This window comes from Rhipicephalus sanguineus, chromosome 7, assembly GCF_013339695.2.
Source record: "Rhipicephalus sanguineus isolate Rsan-2018 chromosome 7, BIME_Rsan_1.4, whole genome shotgun sequence".
Taxonomy (NCBI): domain Eukaryota; kingdom Metazoa; phylum Arthropoda; class Arachnida; order Ixodida; family Ixodidae; genus Rhipicephalus; species Rhipicephalus sanguineus.
Window position 1 is genome coordinate 38,348,567 of NC_051182.1, and position 20,193 is coordinate 38,368,759.

The 20,193-nt window shown below is 46.6% G+C and overlaps 1 protein-coding gene across 1 annotated transcript in view; it reads left to right on the plus strand.

Moving 5' to 3' along the window:
* The first annotated feature begins 7,809 nt into the window (after window positions 1–7,809).
* Window positions 7,810–20,193, plus strand: part of LOC125759100 (cytochrome P450 3A29-like) — a 40,123-nt gene continuing 27,739 nt past the window's right edge. The window contains exons 1-3 of the mRNA XM_049417373.1: window positions 7,810–8,167; window positions 9,765–9,949; window positions 13,892–14,081. Of these exons, the coding sequence (XP_049273330.1) occupies window positions 8,092–8,167; window positions 9,765–9,949; window positions 13,892–14,081 (451 nt within the window). The 5' untranslated portion in view covers window positions 7,810–8,091. The remainder of the gene's footprint in view (window positions 8,168–9,764; window positions 9,950–13,891; window positions 14,082–20,193) is intronic.

The following is a 20,193-nucleotide window of genomic DNA, read 5'->3' on the forward strand; positions in this document are numbered from 1 at the left end:
TTTCAGTTATTGCAGTAGAAGCACTTCAAATTCACTTCGTGGGCCACCACGCAGTCTTCATGCGCCCAGTCTTTGCACTCCACGCATTGAATCCACACAGAACCCGGAGCTGTGCTGCTTCGAAACTCCTGAAAAGCATTCAGTGCTTTTTTCATGTCGTTTTTCTCCCAGGAATCTCTAGATGATATTCTCTTGTACGTCCGCACCATTCTTAACAAAAACATATCATATATAATAAGCGTAAATATATGGTTCACTTAATAAGACACTCTCTAAGGCAATTCAATGCGTTTTGTCGCGTTTTGCCTCTCTCACATACCCGAATTCAAAAAAATTTCCCCTTTGGCCGACGGCACCAAATGAACTAAACTTTTGGTGGCATGTAGCTAGTAGTATAAAGAAACAACATAAATAATTATATTGTTGTGCTGATGCCGGAGTAGCTTCATGCACGGATACGACAATTTGGCCGAGCAGAATTTCGCCCCTTTTTGGCGGGTCACGAATACACTGACATCAGCCGCGCAATTGTACCTGGGCGAACGCTGTGAGCAATCGTCAACTTTTACACATAAAATGTAAAAAACTACCGGCAACTATCGCTGAAATAGAGAAACAAAGAAAATGTACTTTTTGTATTAGCTGTAGATGGCGGAAAAGTCAAAATGTCGGAAAAGTCAAAGTTATTCAGCGCCCATCGCAGCCATTGCGGCGAGTGTGGAGCACTCTTTTTCTTCACATTTATATCGTAATCATTACAAATATTATCCCCTGTACTCTTGTTGGCATTTTTGTCTGTTAGTTTTCGTTATTATTGTGTTGAACAAAGAAAAAACAAGCCCTAAAAACACCCCTTCTTTCCTTCATGTACGTTGTATGTTGCATAAATGTGATTGCTTCTTGCATAACAACACTAGCAACACCAATAGTTGTAGAATGTTTTCCCGGGCTTCAAATTATGAAAACATCACAAACACCATGCTAGGCTTATCAACCTAATGTAAAAAAGGAGAGAACCTGCATGCCAAGTACTGTAATCGTACATCCAAGTGAAGGCAGATGAGGAATATGAGCATCTAGAAGTTGGTTAGACTGTTTCGGTTCATTGTATGCACACTACCTTAAATTCTACAGCAACTACAAAACTAACAAAACAATAATTTTTACGAGAGAGGGACATGGCGTTTCTTCTTTCAGCACTTTAACGGCGGTGATCAAAGCACAAATTTGGCATCCTGAGAAAAACAACAATAAGTCTTCGTTTTCCTTCAGGAAATCGCTTCGTTCCAGCCGTCGTTGAGGTTGGACGGCAAAGATGAAGCTGCACAGCTGATGATATTGCGTGAACATGAGAAAGATGCACAAGGAAAGACGTTACGTAGAGATAGTGAACATGGAAATAAGTCATGCGTCGCACTCACATTTTTGATAGCGTACTCTGTGTGTCTCTGGAGTCAGCCGCTGCAAATGGTGTGGTCTGAATTTCTTTGCACATGCATGTCTGGAGTATTCCCTGTTTACCACACAATCTTGTGTGGTGGTCAGTAATTACCTTTGCAGCAGTGGTACAACAAATACATTGGGCAAATCCTTATGGCACAGCACATTTTATTCGCGAACGTTAATGAAATATGCCACTATTCTTGAAAAACTTTCACAATATGAAACACAAAAATATGGCCTTGCTAACTTCTGATAAATTAGCAGATTAATGATTTATATTAAAGCGGCCCTGCAACACTTTTTAACCATGGTCAGAACGCGCTGCTGATCGGTAGTCGAGGTTCCTGAGAACACGCGAGCCAAACAGTATAACGCAGCACGTGACCTGTAATTTACAATTAATTCTCAAGGTAAGCTAGAAATTGTTCCCTCTGATCTCGTTAAATGATGCCATAAACCCAAATGACCACACCATAAACCAAACGTCCACGGCCATTGGCTGATTTGAACATCGGGAGCTGCATAATTACCGCGGCTGCAGTGGAATTCTGCCACGTGCCCGTGCACGCGCTCGCGACCACACTGAAAGTACGCCGCGTGTTGAAAGAAAAAAAAAATGTCCAAAAGATCATGACGCGTGCTGACGAACGCGCGTATCTTCTTGGCCCCTTGTCATCGCACCGCCCCCCCCCCCTCCCCGCGTAGGTACGGAAGGAGAGAGAAATCACTTGAGACGCGCGGCAAATCCCTGTGACTCCGCTCGTACTTGACGGATTCTAAAAATTGTTTTGGCAGTCGATTAATTAGGCAATAAGCTCCTCTAATGAAGCCATTCGATGATTACTTGGACAGCGTTGCAGGCCCCTTTAAGCGAAAACCTCTTTTCATTCTCGGGTTGTTTTAGAACGAGCGCATACTGAAGCCCTCTAATCACGATACGCAAGCTTTAACGGATGTGAAGCAGGATCTGTATAAAAAACGTCTTATACTAAAAAGTTTGGTAAAATAATATTCCAGCCTATCCTGACTAGGGACATGGCATCGCGGAAACCGCCGAGCCAATGAGAAGAAACACTCTTGTAATAGTTTTGTGAATTGAGCATATGAACATAGCCTACTGAAACAAATAGACAATAAAGGCAGGGAAAGTATAGGGGCCATTCATCTGGCGCCTCGGGGCTTGCCTGACACCACTGGGAGTTCATAATGCCATGGGAGACAACCTCGATAGCCCATTGCGTTGAGACGTCGAAGTGCCCTGTACGGCCCGAAGTATCGTCGAAGAAGTTTTTTTGCTGAGCACGCATCGGCCTATCGGCATCGATCCAGACGCAGACACGGTCGCCGGGTTGGCACTCTGCGCAGCACCGTCGAAGGTTCTAAAGACGGCTGTCTGTAGCCTGCCGGTTCTTTATGCGCATGCGGGCGAGCTGACTTGATTTTTCGCTACGTTGAAGGTAGCCGACAACATCCACATTTTCTTCGTCAGTGACCATCGGCAACATGCCGTCAAGCGTTGTTGCCGGACTCCTCGCGTAGACCAGCTTTAATGGTGCCATCTCTGTTTCTTGCACGGCCGTGTTGTAAGCGAAGCTCACATTCGCAAGAATAACATCCCACTTCTTGTGTTCGACGCCGACCAGCATGTCGGCGAGTGTTTTATTTAGATACTCGGTGAGGCCATTCGTGTGCGGATGATAGACGGATGGCTGGAGATCACTAGGCCAGCTGCATTGGAGAGTCTTTTCTGTTTGGTCAGTCGTGAAAGCCGTACCGCTATCGGTGATGAGAACTTCCGGTGCACCTTCACATAACAGGATCTTCTCGACGAAGGATTTCGCCACCATGGCAGCAGAAAATTTCGGCAGGACCGTCGTTTCGGCGTAGCGAGTGGGGTAGCTCGTGGCCACGACGATCCATTTATTGCCTGACGTATAAGTTATAAATGGCCCCAGTAAGCCCATTTCGATCTGCTCGAATGGTATATGCGGCTTTTCGATCGCTTGTAATAACCCGGATGGCTTAGTAGGCGGGGTCTCTTGTTGCTGGCAGTCTCCGCATGTCCTTACGCAATGACATACGTCGATAGTGAAGCGCGGCCAGTTATGATTTTCTTGTATCCTCGCTTCCGTGCACGCGAAAGAGCTGTCCAGCCATCGGGTCGTCATGGAGATCTCGCGAAATGTCTGGCAGCATTGTTAAGGGCACAAGAAGGTATGAACTTCAGTAACATTTGTTGGCAGGCTACTTGGTGATGCATAACTTCGTAGGTATAACAGCACGAACAAGAGGCACGAAGACCAGGGCGAAAACAGGACAGAGTGCTGCACTCCGTCCCGTTTTCTGCCTGGTGTTCATGTCTATTGGTCGTGCTGTTATACCTGCGAAGTTATAAAAGAAAGTAGTTGGCTCGAACTGGTGAAAAGTTATTCTTTCCGAAAACATCGTTTTTCAAGCAAAACGATGCCACTCCTCGGCTAAATACTTTAGGGCCGTAATGTCACGTAAAGCGAGACTCAGAGGCGTAAAATAAAAACCAGAAAACTGCCGGAGTTGTTTACTTTTAGAGTACCAATCACTCTAATTCCCAATTTCAAATCCGAGATGCTAGCTATGCAATACCCTATTACACCCCTCAGAGAGAAATGTAAGATCTTACTGTCCAGCCCATCCCTGGAAGACCAGCTGCGGCTCGTTACCAGGGACCAGGCGGCGAGAGGAGCATATGGATTGCCATGAAGAGGACAACACTATCATCCGGCGTTTGTGCCGTAAAGCTCATTTATGAAATTTTTCATTAGTACATTCATTTGCAACACCAACTTGAACAAATAATTTTAAGAGTTCTCAGCATAAAAACAGATGTGCAAAGCATACATTGGCGAATATTTCGTGATACTGCGACGTGTAACAAATCTCTATATGTCACAGTGTATGCGCGTAAACACTCTCCGCTGCGAATCAACATGCATGCCTCCGGAAGCGCATTTCACTTGAGTGAACGAATGACCGTTCGCAGCTTAATTTTGAGACTACCTGGTAGTGATTGCTATTGCCATTTTTAACTAAACTGCACAGCACAGATAGGTGATATGCACTAATTTGTGAGAAAAGGAGATCGCGACTTCTAAGTGGAGCCCGAAGAAAGCGACGATACAGGACGCAATGGCGGCACACCAGCCCGGAGTTTCTAACCGGAAGCTGATGAAGACGGCCGCGCAGCCCGCAATCATTTGAGAAAGTCAGGTTCTTGGTCTGCGCCTATACTAAGTGTGCTATCTTCGTGCCCATTTTCAGGTGTTTGTACTCGTTGCAGAAGTTCGTATACATGGCCGTTCTATAGTGCTTTTTTAGGGCAAGAAAGGACACCACAAGAAAGAAGACAGAACACAGCGCTACTCTCAACTGACATGATTTATTGCGTCACTCCGCTCTATATACCGACCAGATACCGGTAGCACATGCGTCGTGCACACTATGCGCACAACCACCACAACTTTGTCGCCTGAGCGCATTCATGATAGTGAATCCAAAAAACAAAATTCAGTGGTAAAGAAGGTTATGGAAGGCACACTAATGCACTGCGAACCCAATGACTGAATGTCATCAACTAGCCCGCCAACGCATTCTGACGACCATTCCATTCCCTCCGTGCAGAAATTTTACCGTCAAGCACAGATGTTGGTCACTCTCGATAACGCCTTCTCTATCGGCATGTTCTTCGGCTCAGACTATTATTATGACGCAGGAGCGAGGTGGAATGGCGATGCTATCTTCGAGCACATTCAAGGCACGGTAACCGAAGCTCGAGGTGGAATGGCGATGCTATCTTCGAGCACATTCAAGGCACGGTAACCGAAGCTCGTATTTGACGCTGTCGCTTCGTGCGTGGACAGCGTTATCAACTTAGATTTTAAGAGACAAAGACTGTCATGTTTGCTTAAGAAGCCAATGCCGTAGATGAGCCTTCTCCGCAGTCATTCTTGACGGGTGCAAATAGACGTTATTTCTCTCCCTCGAAAAATGCATTCAGGTCACAAAGCCATTAATCATGACTCTTGCTGTGCAGATCCTACTAGCCGGCGTTATTGGGTGAATCCAGGTTTCCGGCTTTCAGGGCCTTCACAAGCGGTCTTTACTTTCCTGAGCTTCGAAGCGAGCGGCCCACTGACGACAGAGTAATATGGTCCGGTATCCTCAAAGGCGGTGATATTGTGGTCACCGAAAAGCACGTCGATGTTGCATTTCGGTGTGGTCGTAGCGTCGGATGACAGCTGGCTGTGTCCGCTCGTTCAGCTGCTGACACGTGGAGTCGTCAGGTCTTCTTTCTGCGACGAAGTATGGTTCTCGCAGCTCGGTTTGTAGGGGGACGTGTATTTGAGGTTTCGTCGCAGCGACGCCGTCGGTGGTGGGGGATCTTCGTTTTTTTTGCGACGGACAGCAACCAAATTTCCATCAGTTGATGCTTTCAGCTTTCCGGATATGGATTGCCGACCTGCCCCCAGTTGAGACAAGTTACTATCGACGTTGCGGTGGCAGGTGCTGTTCTGGCAACGGAGAAAGCGACGGATGTCGATGCCTCAATTCAGTTGCAGCTAGGTAGTCAGCGATGTCCCGCGGCCGCTCTCCGCTCTGTGGACGCGGACCGCTGACGGCGTAACCGAGAAGTCCCAGCTCGCGGTACTTGCAACGACGTTAGGTGTAGCCGGCTGCCCGCAGTGGTATCTGAGTAGACGGTTGTCAGAGGCTTCCCTAATGTCGGTCTTCTGCGGACTGTAGCGCGAACCGACAGGCGGTCGGCATTGCGTTGGTCACTGCAGCGTACCTCCCGATGTAAGTGCGGCGGTGCTGCGTCTTCACATGGTCGCGGAGGGAAGCATGACAGCAGACTGTACCAGCGTAGCTCATAGCTTGTTGCTGCGGCTGTGCTGGCTGAGCAGCACCCAGTAACTGCAGGATTTCCTTGCGCACTACTTCAGCCCTTCAAGTTACGGAAACGTGAGAGCTTCCGCAGCTCCTTTAGCACGACGTCTAGGATGATTTCGTGGAGGTTATTACAGCCGTGCCCTTGAATGGTTGAGCTGTCTGTAATGAAGAAACGATCGTGTTGTCGGATGCGCATTTGGAGCGCCTTCTCGATCGTTCTCGCCTTCTCGAAGTAACTCAAAGTACAAGTAATACCAGCTGTGCACAGACAGCCACGATCACAGTCATCGGCCGGCGGTGATCTGATCGTCGGAGGAACACGCTGTCTTTTATGGGTCAGTGGCGGAACCTTCCAGAGTTATCACTGGTGCTCGCGCAAACTGCAGAATAGACTCGACTAGTAATGTCCTCCGCGTAAACGGCGTAGCAGAACAATCTGAAATAGTGGCGAGGCTGCCCGAACATTGCTGCACGGTCTGTGCCGAGTGCTGCTAACAGTTTTTGTGGGTGAAACCCGGTCACGTATAAAATAAAGAGATAAGGGCGCGTGGCATTATGTCTGATTTGTACATTAAGTGATAGAGATGCGGAGATGAATTCTCGTTATTTCTTCCAACTACATTCTCGTTATATATAGCTTGTGTGCTCGCTTTTCTGCATAATACGATCTTTTGTTAACTAAATCGAGCTTGTTGCTCGGTAACATTGTTCATACTCGACTGTTTCAGAAACGAACAGCTTAGTACAGGACACTGAAGTAGGCGCAATTTAAGCGTAGGGCTACAAAATGGGCCAGTTGTTTCATGTTGGTGTGGTGATGCGCTTATCGTAAGGAAACGCTACAAAGAACACACTACAAAGAAACACAGTTTAACAGGACGAGCGCGGACTCCAACTAATTTATATTTCATTCGTAGTTGGCATAAATAAAAATTCAAGGCACGTGCTGCAGAGTTGTCGCCCGTTCTGTTAAACTTTGTCTTGTGTTCTTCGTAGCGTGTTCTTTGTAGCGTTAGCCTACCATAAGCGCATCGCCAAGCCAATATAAGCGATTTTTCTGCGTATGCTGTCACGGTCCTGTTCAAAGTTTCGTGCTGTCAAATGCTGCGAATAGCTTTCGTGCATTGGCTGACCTGCTTTTTTTTTGCGCTCGACGTTTCCAAAGTGACAACGAAGGCTGGCGTGAGTGGAAGGAATTTTCAAGCGAGCCGCTTTCACTTTGAAGCGTTGCATTCCTTGCGCGTGAGCTGTAGGTGCCCGCTAGTTTTGCAATTTATCACCTTGATTCACGTGTGCTATGCTCAGTGTTTTTAAAAGAGTTTGTGGTGGACGCAAAGGCGCACATATGAAGCTGTAGTACCACTTAAATAACCTTAGAACCAATAACCCTCGTGAGAAGTTATTATAACTTCTCACGAAGCATGGTAATGCAAATCATTGTCAAATTCGAAGCGCCGCGTGCGTGGTGAGTGTGAAAATGTAAGCAATTATGAGAGGTCGGTGGTCCGCTATAAAGCTTATTTCGCTATAAACGAACCCGCCATTCCGCAATAGAACATCGTGTTGGTTGCGGGAGAAAATTAGCTTTCTGCAGGAGGGGCTCTACAGGATGTGCCACACACGCTAAGTTGAAAGATATCCCGTACATTTTTATGAACTCCGGTTGAACACCGCCTGTGCGCACTGACGCGTTACTTTATGTGAGGGTTCGGTTGCGTATAGATGATATTACTATTCAAGGTGAAAGGCAAAGCAGAGCATAAAGGGAAGAGCACCCTATTCATCAGCCTCTTCAAAGGTACGTCTCATTTTGCCGCAAATTATTTATTTTTGGCCACACACTTAGAATGACATTGCGATAGTAACAAATAGACACCAGAGAAAAGCATTACCATACACACTGATGTCTTTCAGTTCACGTTGATCTACTCTGTTAGTTTTACGGTAGCGCTCTTAGTCTTAATATTTACAAACGACTGCTCCAAATGTTGTGAAAAAAATATATAGCTTTATAATTGCTCAAAATCAATTATGGTAGTAACGTTACTGAAGTCTATATGCACAATTCTATAAAAGAAGTCCGGCAAAGCCTCTGAATAGACACGTGGTTCTCTACCATTTACCGATGCCAAGACGGTTAGCGATCTATTGCTGTAAAAATTCATGCACATACAAATTTAGCCTAGTATTGGTCCTCCAGCGGTATCTAGATACACTACCTCGCAAGATTATACGGTAAGTGGCATGTACAAATGCTCTTCTGTAAAGGAAAAAGTGGAAGATGCATTTTCACCAAGAACTAAAAGCGACATTAAATTACCTTAGCCTAGGTATATTTGTTGCTGAAAATAATTTTTTTGAAGGTTTATTAGTGTGGGTTTAATATTAGAATATAAAATGAAGCTGAATGTGTGCCCAATTTCGGGCCCTTATTCTTCAGACACACGTGATTTTGACTTCCGTACTTAAAACATTCTGGCATATTTTCGCCACGTTGGCTCAGCGAAAGACCCCAAATCTCGCTATGTCAACTCTGCGGTTCTCTCACAAGACTTTTGCCGGTAATCCGCAGGGTCCGGCAGACACCGTTAACATTCTTACTACACCGCGAGTCACTGCGGTAACTACGAAATAATACCAAAGAGTTATATACCGTTATATGCAGAACGATAGTTTTTTTTGTGTTCCTTTAAATTTCGGCGTACAGAGAGTTTTAATAGAAAAATGCCTTCTGCTGTGGAGCTTGAATGCGATGTGTTTTAACTAGAACGTTTTTTTTAAAATGTTATTGTGGAGTTAGAACCAGAATCGGAAGCTTAACTTGAATTCTAGTTACAAAGTGCCAATTCTACTTATACTACAGGGAGGTTACCTATTTAAAATGTCTCGTGCTACTTTATCAACGCTGATTTGTCCGCATGGGGCTCCTCTTTTAATTTCACGTAACCGTATTTCCGATATCTTACGGTTAGCCCTTGAAAATTAACGTGATGTTCGTTAACCGCTCATGTCTACCGCCGCTCCCCTTCTCAGAGCAGCGTGGTGTGCAGGGAGTGACGGAGGCAAAGACGAAGCAGTTGAATGAGGAAAACTTCTATTGATTTATGTTGTACATTGTTATTTCTGATCGAAAATAATTTTCTCGCTCATGAGTAACAATTGGTTGGCCGACGTTGAATACTACTACGTAGAGCAATCTGTTGTAGTAAACTGCGAAAATTATTTTCAGGTGAGCCGGAGGTAGTTCCAGCTGGCTAACCTGCAAGATGGACGGGGGATTATTTAGGAAGTATTTACTGTTGCTACTGCTACCGCTTGAGTGTCACGCGCTTTAAAAGCATGCGCTGTATTGCACTCCTTGGGGCTGAGACAATCAAAAGGTTATTCTATTTCAGGCTTCATAAGGAAAACACACCCAATGCTTCCACAAGCATCATTTGTTCTAGCAGTGACTGGTGTCCTTATTTGGGTGATACGACGTCGTCACCGGCATGGTCTGTTTGCAAGACTCGGTGTACCTGGGCCTAAACCAGATCTACTCTGGGGAAACTGGAAGCAGCTCAAGAAAGATCGTATACGGGTCATCCTCTTTCTTCTTGCTTGCGTTCGGAAAGCTCAACAGTTATTCTGTATACGCAATGTATATGTGCTTACTAGACATCTTAGTGCGTGCAAAGCTATCACTTATAGGAGCGAGCGCTACCAAAAAGATCACGTGAAATGTTTCACACAATCAATTCCAAAGTTTCAATGTTCAACCATCAGAACTAACTGAGTGGTGTGTTTGTAACATCTGATATAATTTCTCCAAGCCGCATTATTTGCTGCGACCTACAATGGGATATTTAAGAAGAAATAACACAGATATTCATCTGTGTGTTTGTACATGTGAGTTTTTCAAGATATGGAAAAGCACTGTGCATAATTTACAGGAGCTTTCAATTAGACTTCAATAATTTCTGTTTCGGAGATTTTGAGACTTTAAACAGGACGCTTGGTAATTGTATGCGCCACAATAAAAGCAATTTTATTTAGGACACAAAAGTGTTGGTTCCCACTGATCAAGACCTGTCTGGGGGAGCTTGATAGCCAAGGCGCTTAATGAGAAAAAGAGGCAGCGGATGTGACAAAATTCATATTATAAATAAATACAGATATTTCATGCAGAAAACAAAGGCGTACGAGTACAGGTACCGCATGCAACACCGCGCCATCGCGGTGTTGCATTGCACTATCACGGGTAACATTTCAGAATTCTTAAAGCCGGAAAAAAACAGTTGAAGTACTCTTTTATAAATATTACGAAAACGTATTCGTGGGAGCGTTAAACGGGTGAATGGGAAAAAGAAAAAAAAATATTCGACCATTACGATACTGCCAAATCCTACATATGAGCGCAGCTGTTTAGGCATCTTGAATTCGCGATAATTTGAGGCTCGACTGCCTCGCCTACCAGGGGACCGTGGAAGGCTGTGCGTGGGTGCCTTCCACAACAATTGCCGCAGACAGGCCTACGTTCATGCAACGCTCTATTTCCATATGTGTTATCGGTATGTGCCATCGCCGCATACCTTAGTGATGGCATCATCGGCGATCGCACGACGGCGCGCACTACTGTGGCACTGCGGGTGGCCGCCGCCGAGCCTGTCGTCTCGCCACTGTCATTCTCTTCTCTTCGTGCTCTCCTCGCTATCGCCGTCTTTTATCCGCCGCTGCACTCCGCGTTCGCTCTCTTTCATCCTCGCTCGCTGTGCCGGTTTCGACGACGCCGACGCCACTCAACGCAAGGACCAGTGCCTAAGATGCTCTAAAACTTGTTCATTATGGGGGAACTTGTGCCCGGAGAACCACATAAAAACCAAAGAGTCCGCTAGGGAGGATGAGGTAAAACATTATTTGACCAAGAGATTTGGACACGTCCGTCCCAGGGTCCCCGCACGACCCCAGCGCGCTACGCATTCATGAGTTCATGCAGTTCCATGACGTGGGTGGCCCAGTCAGTGGCGATCTTCTGCTTGGTGAGGTCCGTCGAGCGCAGCAGGGTCTTTCATTGCTCCCATGTGGTCAGTGGCTCCGGGCACCGCGGGGGAGGGTCCGCCGGGCATTCCATGAGAATGTCGGTAAGGATAGCATGGGGGTGAGCGCATTGAGCACAGGACTGGTGTGTGCTCCCGGGTAAATGCCGGAAAGGGAATAGGGGGAGGGAAGCGCGCTAGGGCGTTGCACACACAAAGTGTCCTTTCGGCTAACGCACGTCTTTTTCTCCCAAGCCTCGCAGGTCAACTCACTTTCTTGTGCCCGTGCGCCGGAGGTATGCGTTGCGCTGCTACAAGAAGCGCGAGCAGGCATGAGCCATTGCAGACGCTAACACAGCGGCTCGCTGCGCTCTGCATTCGCTCTCTTTCGTCCTAGTTCGCTCTATCGGTTACGCCGACGGCGGCGGCGCCGCTCAATGCAGGAACGAGCGCCTAGGAGCTGCGGTTTAAAAGAACTGAATGTTGTAAAAAATTGTAGTGGCTTAACTCGGCTATGCCAGGATAAACGTAGCGTGAGCTAAGGTTCAGCTGATTATCCTTAGCTCTCCTGGATGTCTAGGAATAGCCTGGTTATCATGCTTAATGCTGCTTCAATGATACACAGATGGTGTGCCCATTACGTAACACATATATATTTATTTTTTGCTCAACGCCATTACTCTATTGCCACAAAGACGGCTCGGTGGTCAGTGTATTAACACGCTGCCGTCTCTATGGCCCTTAGGCACGGCGCAGCGCCGGCGTTGGGGCCATAGAGATGGCAGCGTCTCTATGGCAGCGTCTCGTGCCCGGTCCCAACGCTCGACCCGCGGCTATGACGTCACTCCCCTGGAGTGCGCAGATCGGCGAGACGCGCGCGACGGCGGCGGCTCTGGTGCGCCAGCTGTGCGCCGTGTGGCGTCACTGCTCCTCGCGCATACGCAGCATGGCTCTTGTACGTGCACGCGAAACGGCTCCGGCTCGGCCAGTGTAGCTAACGCTACAAAAATGTTCGTAGTTTCCCCAGGTAGCATGATACATTCTACTTCAACGTGCTGTGCGAGGCATATAAATTGCTTCTTGTACCTATTGAATTGTGCGATTGTCTTATGTGATGTTTACAAGACCTATCGTAATTTGTGCTTGCGCCTGCCGGTGGTATCAGCCGCTTCGGTATGCTATAGACATGCAGGGTACGTTTCGATTCTCTCGTAAAAATATCTCTATATTAGTGAAAAGATACTATAAAATTGTAATATATAGAAGTATTCAGCATATTATACTTATTACATACAGGAAGAGTTAGTAGTCGGCTCGCGTGTCATCAAAACTTGTAACACCTTCTTTTGTTACCAGTCCAATTTGCAGCAGATTGTGGCGATCGCACTGCCGAATAAAACGGTAATTCAAGTAGCAGTGACTGAAAAGAGAAAAGTACGCTTATTTCTGCAGCCCATAAGGAAAAACATGCGCATCGTCGCATGGGAAGGGTTAAGGCGAGTTAGAGAAATGAGAGAGAAAATGAAAAAAAAAAAAAACAAAGAAGCGTTCGGTGGTGGCACAGTGTGACAATGACATGAGGCGGAGCGAGGCCGATGTTCAAGGGTGGCTGCCGGTCCGGGTCGTCCCCTCCAACTGAAGCAGGCTGAGCATCGCAGGAGGGTGTGGCGAGCCGTGCGCATCTATTGTGTGAGGGTTGCAGCAGGAAAGCCGTCTTGCCTGCAAGCAGTAGCCATCTGAGAGCCTTCATGGGCCAGGGCTGGCCACGCAAAGGAAGCGCTCAAAGATCCCTGGGTCTGTGTTAAAGTTTTCAGGAAAAAGTTAGCGTGACATATGTCTCCGTTTAGCCGAACTGCAAGTAATTCTGTCTGTTTGTAGAGGCAACCAGCATCTCGCGTAAATAAAGCATGAGCTTTCCAACTTGCGCGTCACAAAGCGTTCCAAAACATGCTATCTGGAGGTCGTGTTTTCGTACTGGCACTTGTATTCTGCAGCAAAGTAATACCTGCAGGTGAAAAAATCTACGTCATTAAATGTGAAAATTTGCCTGTTAATAAAGTAAGCTTCCAGCATACATCAGTCGCCGAAACATGGGCTCCCGTATGTGGCTTCCTTTGCTCAGTTTTTGTTGATGCTAACTCGGTCTCTTGCATCTGGCTCTATGCACATACACAAATAAAAATTAATATTTTTAGGCAGTGGAAGAGGCCGTAACTTTTTCACAGTTACAAAAGGTTGTAGTTTGCTTATACGAAACATATTCTCATGTGTGGATGGGGTAGCCCCACCTAGGTTCCCAAAACAGTATATTTATGCAAAAGTTCGCTTGAGGCTGTGGTCAGTTCTGATCGCAGATGCGCATGTATTTGCCATGACACGCACATTGTAAGAGACGTTTTGCATTCAACTAACCAGCTTACTGAAAAAGAGTAAGCTGATCTTTTTGAGCATGCATTGAATGTTCCTGCAATGGTACAAGCCGATGTTGATAGCAATACTGATTTCAGGTAATGGAACAGTGGATTCAGTGCTACGGCAAGGTCTTTGGGATATACTTGGGTGACAAGCCCTTCATGGTCATCACTGATGAGGAGATTGTTAAAGAATGCCTCATCAAATCTACAAAGATATTCCAGGACCGTCCAATGTATTCTGTTGAAGTGGAACCAATTATCAGCGCACTACTTTTATTGCGTGGTCAGTATTGTCACTTGAAAGTCTTAATACACCCATCTTCGTGTTTTTCAAATTTTTTTGTGGTAGTATTGCGCATTCACATTTAAGACTTCGACACTGGCAACGACAGACAAAGCGGTTTGAGAAGGGCTATATTTGAATTTTAGGAAGCTCCCTTTTGTGCATTTGCAAAAGTTAACCTGAAGTTTTTCAACGTTAAGAAAAAACAGCGATCGCGAATGGCAGACAGGTTGCCATGTGTGAGTACCGATAGGCGGTTCTGCGCTAAGGAAGGTGGTAACGGAAAAAAAGTCGGCAGATCCCACGCAGTGTGGGAATCGATGTAATGCGAAGCAGCCAGCAAAGAGCTGCATACATCGCCTTGTTTGTCTTTGAGCCAAATGAAATCATTCATGCCATGGTTTCTAGTCCACCATATATCGCATGTTTGAGATGCACGCATGCATGCACAATCTAGTGTACACCATGCCAATGAAACGCATATTCTGGTATATAAATGCATGACCTGTCGCTTATGTTCATCACGCACTCGTGTCATGCCATACTAATTTTGGTATATATCACGTTAACAAAACGGCCGGAAGCGCACCATGACAGTGGCACGTAAATCATACCGTACATGACATGCATAACATGATTCACATGTTAAGACCTCTCATTTATGTTCGTCATACAGTCACATCGCGCCATACCAATTTTAGTGTATATCAATCTACTGAAACTCCCGCTAGCGCATCATGAGCGTGGCATGTAAATCAGGCCGTACATGACTTGCATGTCATGATTTTCATGTTACCACGTCTCACTTACGTTCGTCATACAGTCGTGTCGCGTAACACAAATTTTGGTGTATATCACGCAAGCGAAACGGACGCGAATGCACCATGAGCGCGGCATGTAAGTCATGACACACATTGCATGCATGCCATAGTTTTCATGTTAGCAACCTGTTATTCATGTTCGTCATGCAGTCGCGTCGCGCAATACCAATTTTGATGTGTCAAGCAAGCGAAACGGCACGAGTGCGTCACGAGCATGACATGTAAATCGTGTCGTGCATCTCATGCATGTCATGAGTTTCATGTTACCACGTCTCATTTACCGTCGTCGTACAGTCGCTTCGCGCAATAGCAATTTTGGTGAACATCGAGCTAGCGAAGCGGCCGCGAATGCATCATGAGCGTGGCAATTAAATCATGACATAGATGACATGCATGTCATGGTTTTCATCTTACCAATTGTCATTCATGTTCTTCATACAGTCACATCGCGCAATACCAATTTTGGTGTATATCAATCTACTGAAACTGCCGCTAGCGCATCATGAGCGTGGCATGTAAATCAGGCCGTACATGACTTGCATGTCATGATTTTCATGTTACCACGTCTCACGTTCGTCATACAGTCGTGTCGCATAACACCAATTTTCGTGTATATCACGCAAGCGAAACGCACGCGAATGCACCATGAGCGTGGCATGTAAATCATGACATACATGACATGCATGTCATGGTTTTCGTGCCACCACCTATTATTCATGTTTTTCATAAAGTCACATCGCACAATACCAATTTTGGTGCATATCAATCTAGCGAAACGGCCGCGAGTGCGCCATGAGCGTGGCATGTAAATCATGTCATACATGATATGCATATCATGATTTTCATGTTACCACGTGTCAGTTATGTTCGTCAAACAGAAATGTCTCGTCATACCAGTTTTCGTATGTATCCCTTCATTTAAACGGCCGCGAGCGCCCCGAGACCATGTCATGTAAATCATGCTGCACATGACATGCGCGTCATGATTTGTATGTTAGGACGTGTCATTATGTTCGTCATGAACTTTTGTCACGCCGTACCAATTTTGGTATATACGAAATTAACGGAACGGCCGCAAGAGCCCAAAGGCCGTGGAATGTAAATCATGCTGTTCATGACATGTTGTCATGATTTTGATTATATGACCTGTCATTTATGTTCGTGATAAGGCCATGTTATGACACACCAATTTTGGTATACATCCGATCAACGGAACGGCCAGGGAGCCCAAAGGCCGTGGAATGTAAATCGTGCTGTTCATGACATGCGTGTCATGATTTTCATGATATGACCTGTCATTTATGTTCGTAATAAGGCCATGCTATGACACACCAATATTGGTATACATCCGATTAACGGAACGGCCAGGGAGCCGAAAGGCTGTGGAATGTAAATCATGCTGTTCATGACATGCGTGTCATGATTTTCATGATATGACCTGTCATTTATGTTCGTAATAAGGCCATGTTATGACACACCAATTTTGGTATACATCCGATTAACGAAACGGCCAGGAGAGCACAAAGTCGTAGGCGGCTAGATAGATAGATAGATAGATAGATAGATAGATAGATAGATAGATAGATAGATAGATAGATAGATAGATAGATAGATAGATAGATAGATAGATAGATAGATAGATACGCTCAAAGTAGCAGAAGTTCGCTAAGAAATGCTTCGCATTTAATAAGAAGTGACCAAGAGAGCTTCTACAGAGCAGAGAAAATGCAGACTAATGGGACGCAGCTTGCATAGCCTGTCACACAGACTGTGAGTCCTAAGATAACTTGCCCTTCCGTAACAGAAAGTATATGTCGGCACGCACAGTCTACCAATAACCTTACTAAGTATTTTGAACTGAACCTTGCTGGAAGTCTCGTCTCGGACAAACACCACCCACGCCGCGCCGGACGCTGCTGGTGCGGTCACGCAGTGACGCGCCATCTCTCAAGAGAGCGGCGCAATACCAGCCCCGCGAAACTGACGAACCAATGACGTTGACGAGAGAGTAGGCGACCATGCCTCAGCACCAAAAGATGACAACCAAGTGATTGGTAGCTTGTATCTGCATCTTAAGCGTCAGTTTCGGAAATGACAAATGAAACATCAGCACGCTACAAGTTACAGGTTTATGTACATTGAGCGCAAACGTTAACTCAGAAATAATATTTCGTAGCCTGTTTGGGCAGTAACCAATGTATGTAATGCGATGCTGAACTAATGGTTGGGGGCCAGAGACCGCCGTTTCTTAATTTCTGGCTGGTTGCCCGGATGATGTGGTTCTGTTCTCGCAATGATGCCCGGACGTTTCTGTTTGAGGCCACGGATAATAGCTCTCTCTTTTCAAGTCACTTGAAGGTCACCAACAATTGGACCTTCAAGATTTGCGTGATTATTATTGCAGTAGAGCGTTTGAAGTCTCAAGCTACCAACCAGGGTTATGTGAGCACACTGGCCTCTCTTTTGTTGCTGTGGGCACTATCGGCTGCACTATATGGACACTATCGGCTGCCTTTTGCCGTCGGCGTCACCGTCGCCGTCATGTTTCATATATATATATATATATATATATATATATATATATAAAACAGCCGAAAAGAAGAATAATTCATAAACATACTTTCTGAAGTGCGGATTCGAACGGACGGTGCCTCGCTATGCAGCGTTCGGCGTTACACGGCTCGGCCATAAACTGTACGTCGCTCCACACACTAACGGCGAGCTATTTATATACACAATTTACCCCTGGCGGTACGCCGATCTTGGTGGCGTTTCGGCGTGTTTGCTGCATTACCAGCGAGATGGCGCGAAGGGCGCGCTTTAGAGGTTGTCGCGCCGCTCGCTCGATGCGATGCGCGTGCTCCGGTACCTTTTGTACTTTTCCCTCAAGGGCGTAGTCGCCCGTGCGCCCGTCCTTATCTGTTGATGGGAGCGGTTTGTTCGTCTTGTGATTTCACTGGAAAGTTGGCGTTGGTGTTACAGAGCGCACGAATATCACTTCGCTTACTGCAGCGGCCGCGTATGCGAATGAAGCGCGCTGCTCAAATACAAGAAAGTAAAAACTGTGACAGTTGATAGTTTGCGCTCGTCCTGTATGTACCTATACGTTCGTTTCATGCGTCTTTCATGGTGTCTGAGCAGCGCGCATTAGGTGTCGAGCTGTGGACGTTGTTAGTTCGCGCTCGTTCTGTTTGTGTTCTTTTCATGCGCCATTTGTGTTTCATCTGCGCACTGCACGTTTCGGGCTGCTGCCGTTCTTCGTGTGTCATTCTAATTTGTTGCTATCGCATTCATTGCTTCGTCCTAGTGGCGAAACCGTCACTTTTTTTTCTTTTGATTGCCACAGCCGCAGCCTCTGAAAGGATGGTTGAATGTTACGTGGCGAATGCGTGTCTTGCGTTCGATGCTCCCAGCCATCGCTGTGCGAAGCGCATAGGCATTAGTGAATGCCACGCCGTGTCACAGGTTACACAGAACTGTTTCTGCTTTGCTTCTGCTATATCTGTTGCAAGACAGAGTTTCAGATATGCATTTAAAATAAGGACTGAAATCTTGGGGCTACATCGGTTCTCTACGGTTGTCATGGAATAGAGTGGATGCCTTTACAAGCCGATAGGGCACCCTCATTCGTTCTGTAACTACACATAGTGCCCCCATCTCTGAAAATCGACTGATAATTGTAGAATTTCTTGTCGATTGCTTGCTGAAGTAGTCCCATGTCCGCGATTACGTGTTCAGTTTGTCTTTGGCGTCATGGTCACAAGAGACTCCGATGAGAGCTAGGGGGGAATAGCGTCGGACGAACCCACGACACAAGGAAAATGTACAGACTCATGGCGCAAGACACGCTAGCCACGAATATAATGCACTAACAATGCTGTCTTTGAACGCAGCTTTCATTGGCGTTTGCGATGAGCGTAGCTGTTGGTTAGGAACTGTTTTCACGAAATACTATATAGTGCACGGCAGACTGAGGGGAAGTAAACACGCACGGAAAACACTGACAAAAAAAGGCACACATGTACCGGCTGTCCCACCTAACTTGGACCAAGACTTTAAAACATTCCATGAGCTCTAGGAAAGTTCTAATTGTTGCATATTAGTTGTAGTCGTGTATGCATACAACCTGTATTTTTTCATATCCGTTATTAACGCGAAACTTAGCCGACTCCTGAGTGACGACGCCACTTCCCGGGCTCTCCCTCCGTACAGCAAGCGCCCAAAGTATTCACCCTACAGCGGTGTGCACAGCCCGCGTCATGATTAAGGATGCTCTGTACGCCGTCGAATTGATCATAATTCCAGCATGCTCTCACGACGTCATCATAGGATGGGATTTTCTGTCCCACCACGACGCCGTTATTCATTGCGCACCAGCCTAAACAGAGCTCTCACCATTCTCTGATCTGACGCCGGCTGACAGTCCATCGTCTGTGAGCAAGGTACTAGTCAAAGACGACACCAAACTGCCTGCATACTCGTCAGCGGCGGTGTCCGTCTACTGCGCCAGTCTCTCCGACACCTTCGCACTCCTCTCGCCATCCGACCGTGTTTGCACGAGGAAAGGCTTGCTGGTGCCCTTCGCGACCGTGCAAGTCACTCAGGGCAGCACGTCAATTTTTGTTATCAACCCATCTCCGTACAGTGTTACGTTGGTGCGAGGAGAATATCTCGGCAGCGTGGAATCCCTCGAAGACGCACAAGTTATGGACGAACCAGATGGCACGCACTGCCCCAGTTCTGGCACGCTCAGTTCTGTTACCACGTCTGGTTCATCGCCCGCTGATGTATTTGCTTCTTCCATTGCTGACAACCTTACGCCGTTCCAGCGTTCCCAGCTTCTGGACCTCTCGGAAGAATTTCGCGCTTCTTTCGATGTTGCTCAAACTTCTCTCGGCCGCACGTCCACCGTTACGCATCGCATCGACACTGGCGCCCAACCACCACTGCAGCAACGTCCATATCGCGTATCTCCCACAGAACGCCGCGTAATCAACGAGCAAGTCGACGACATACTTCGACGCGATGTTATTCGACCATCTAACAGCCCCTGGGCGTCTCCTGTCGTTCTTGTTGCGAAGAAGGACGGTTCTGTGCGGTTCTGTGTGGACTACCGACGACTCAATAAGATGACTCGTAAGGACGTGTATCCACTACCGCGAATAGACGACGCGATTGACAGCCTACAAGGAGCCGAATTCTTTTCATCTATCGATTTGCGCTAAGGATACTGGCAGGTACCTATGGCTGATGACGCTCGACCGAAGACCGCCTTTGTCACGCCCGACGGC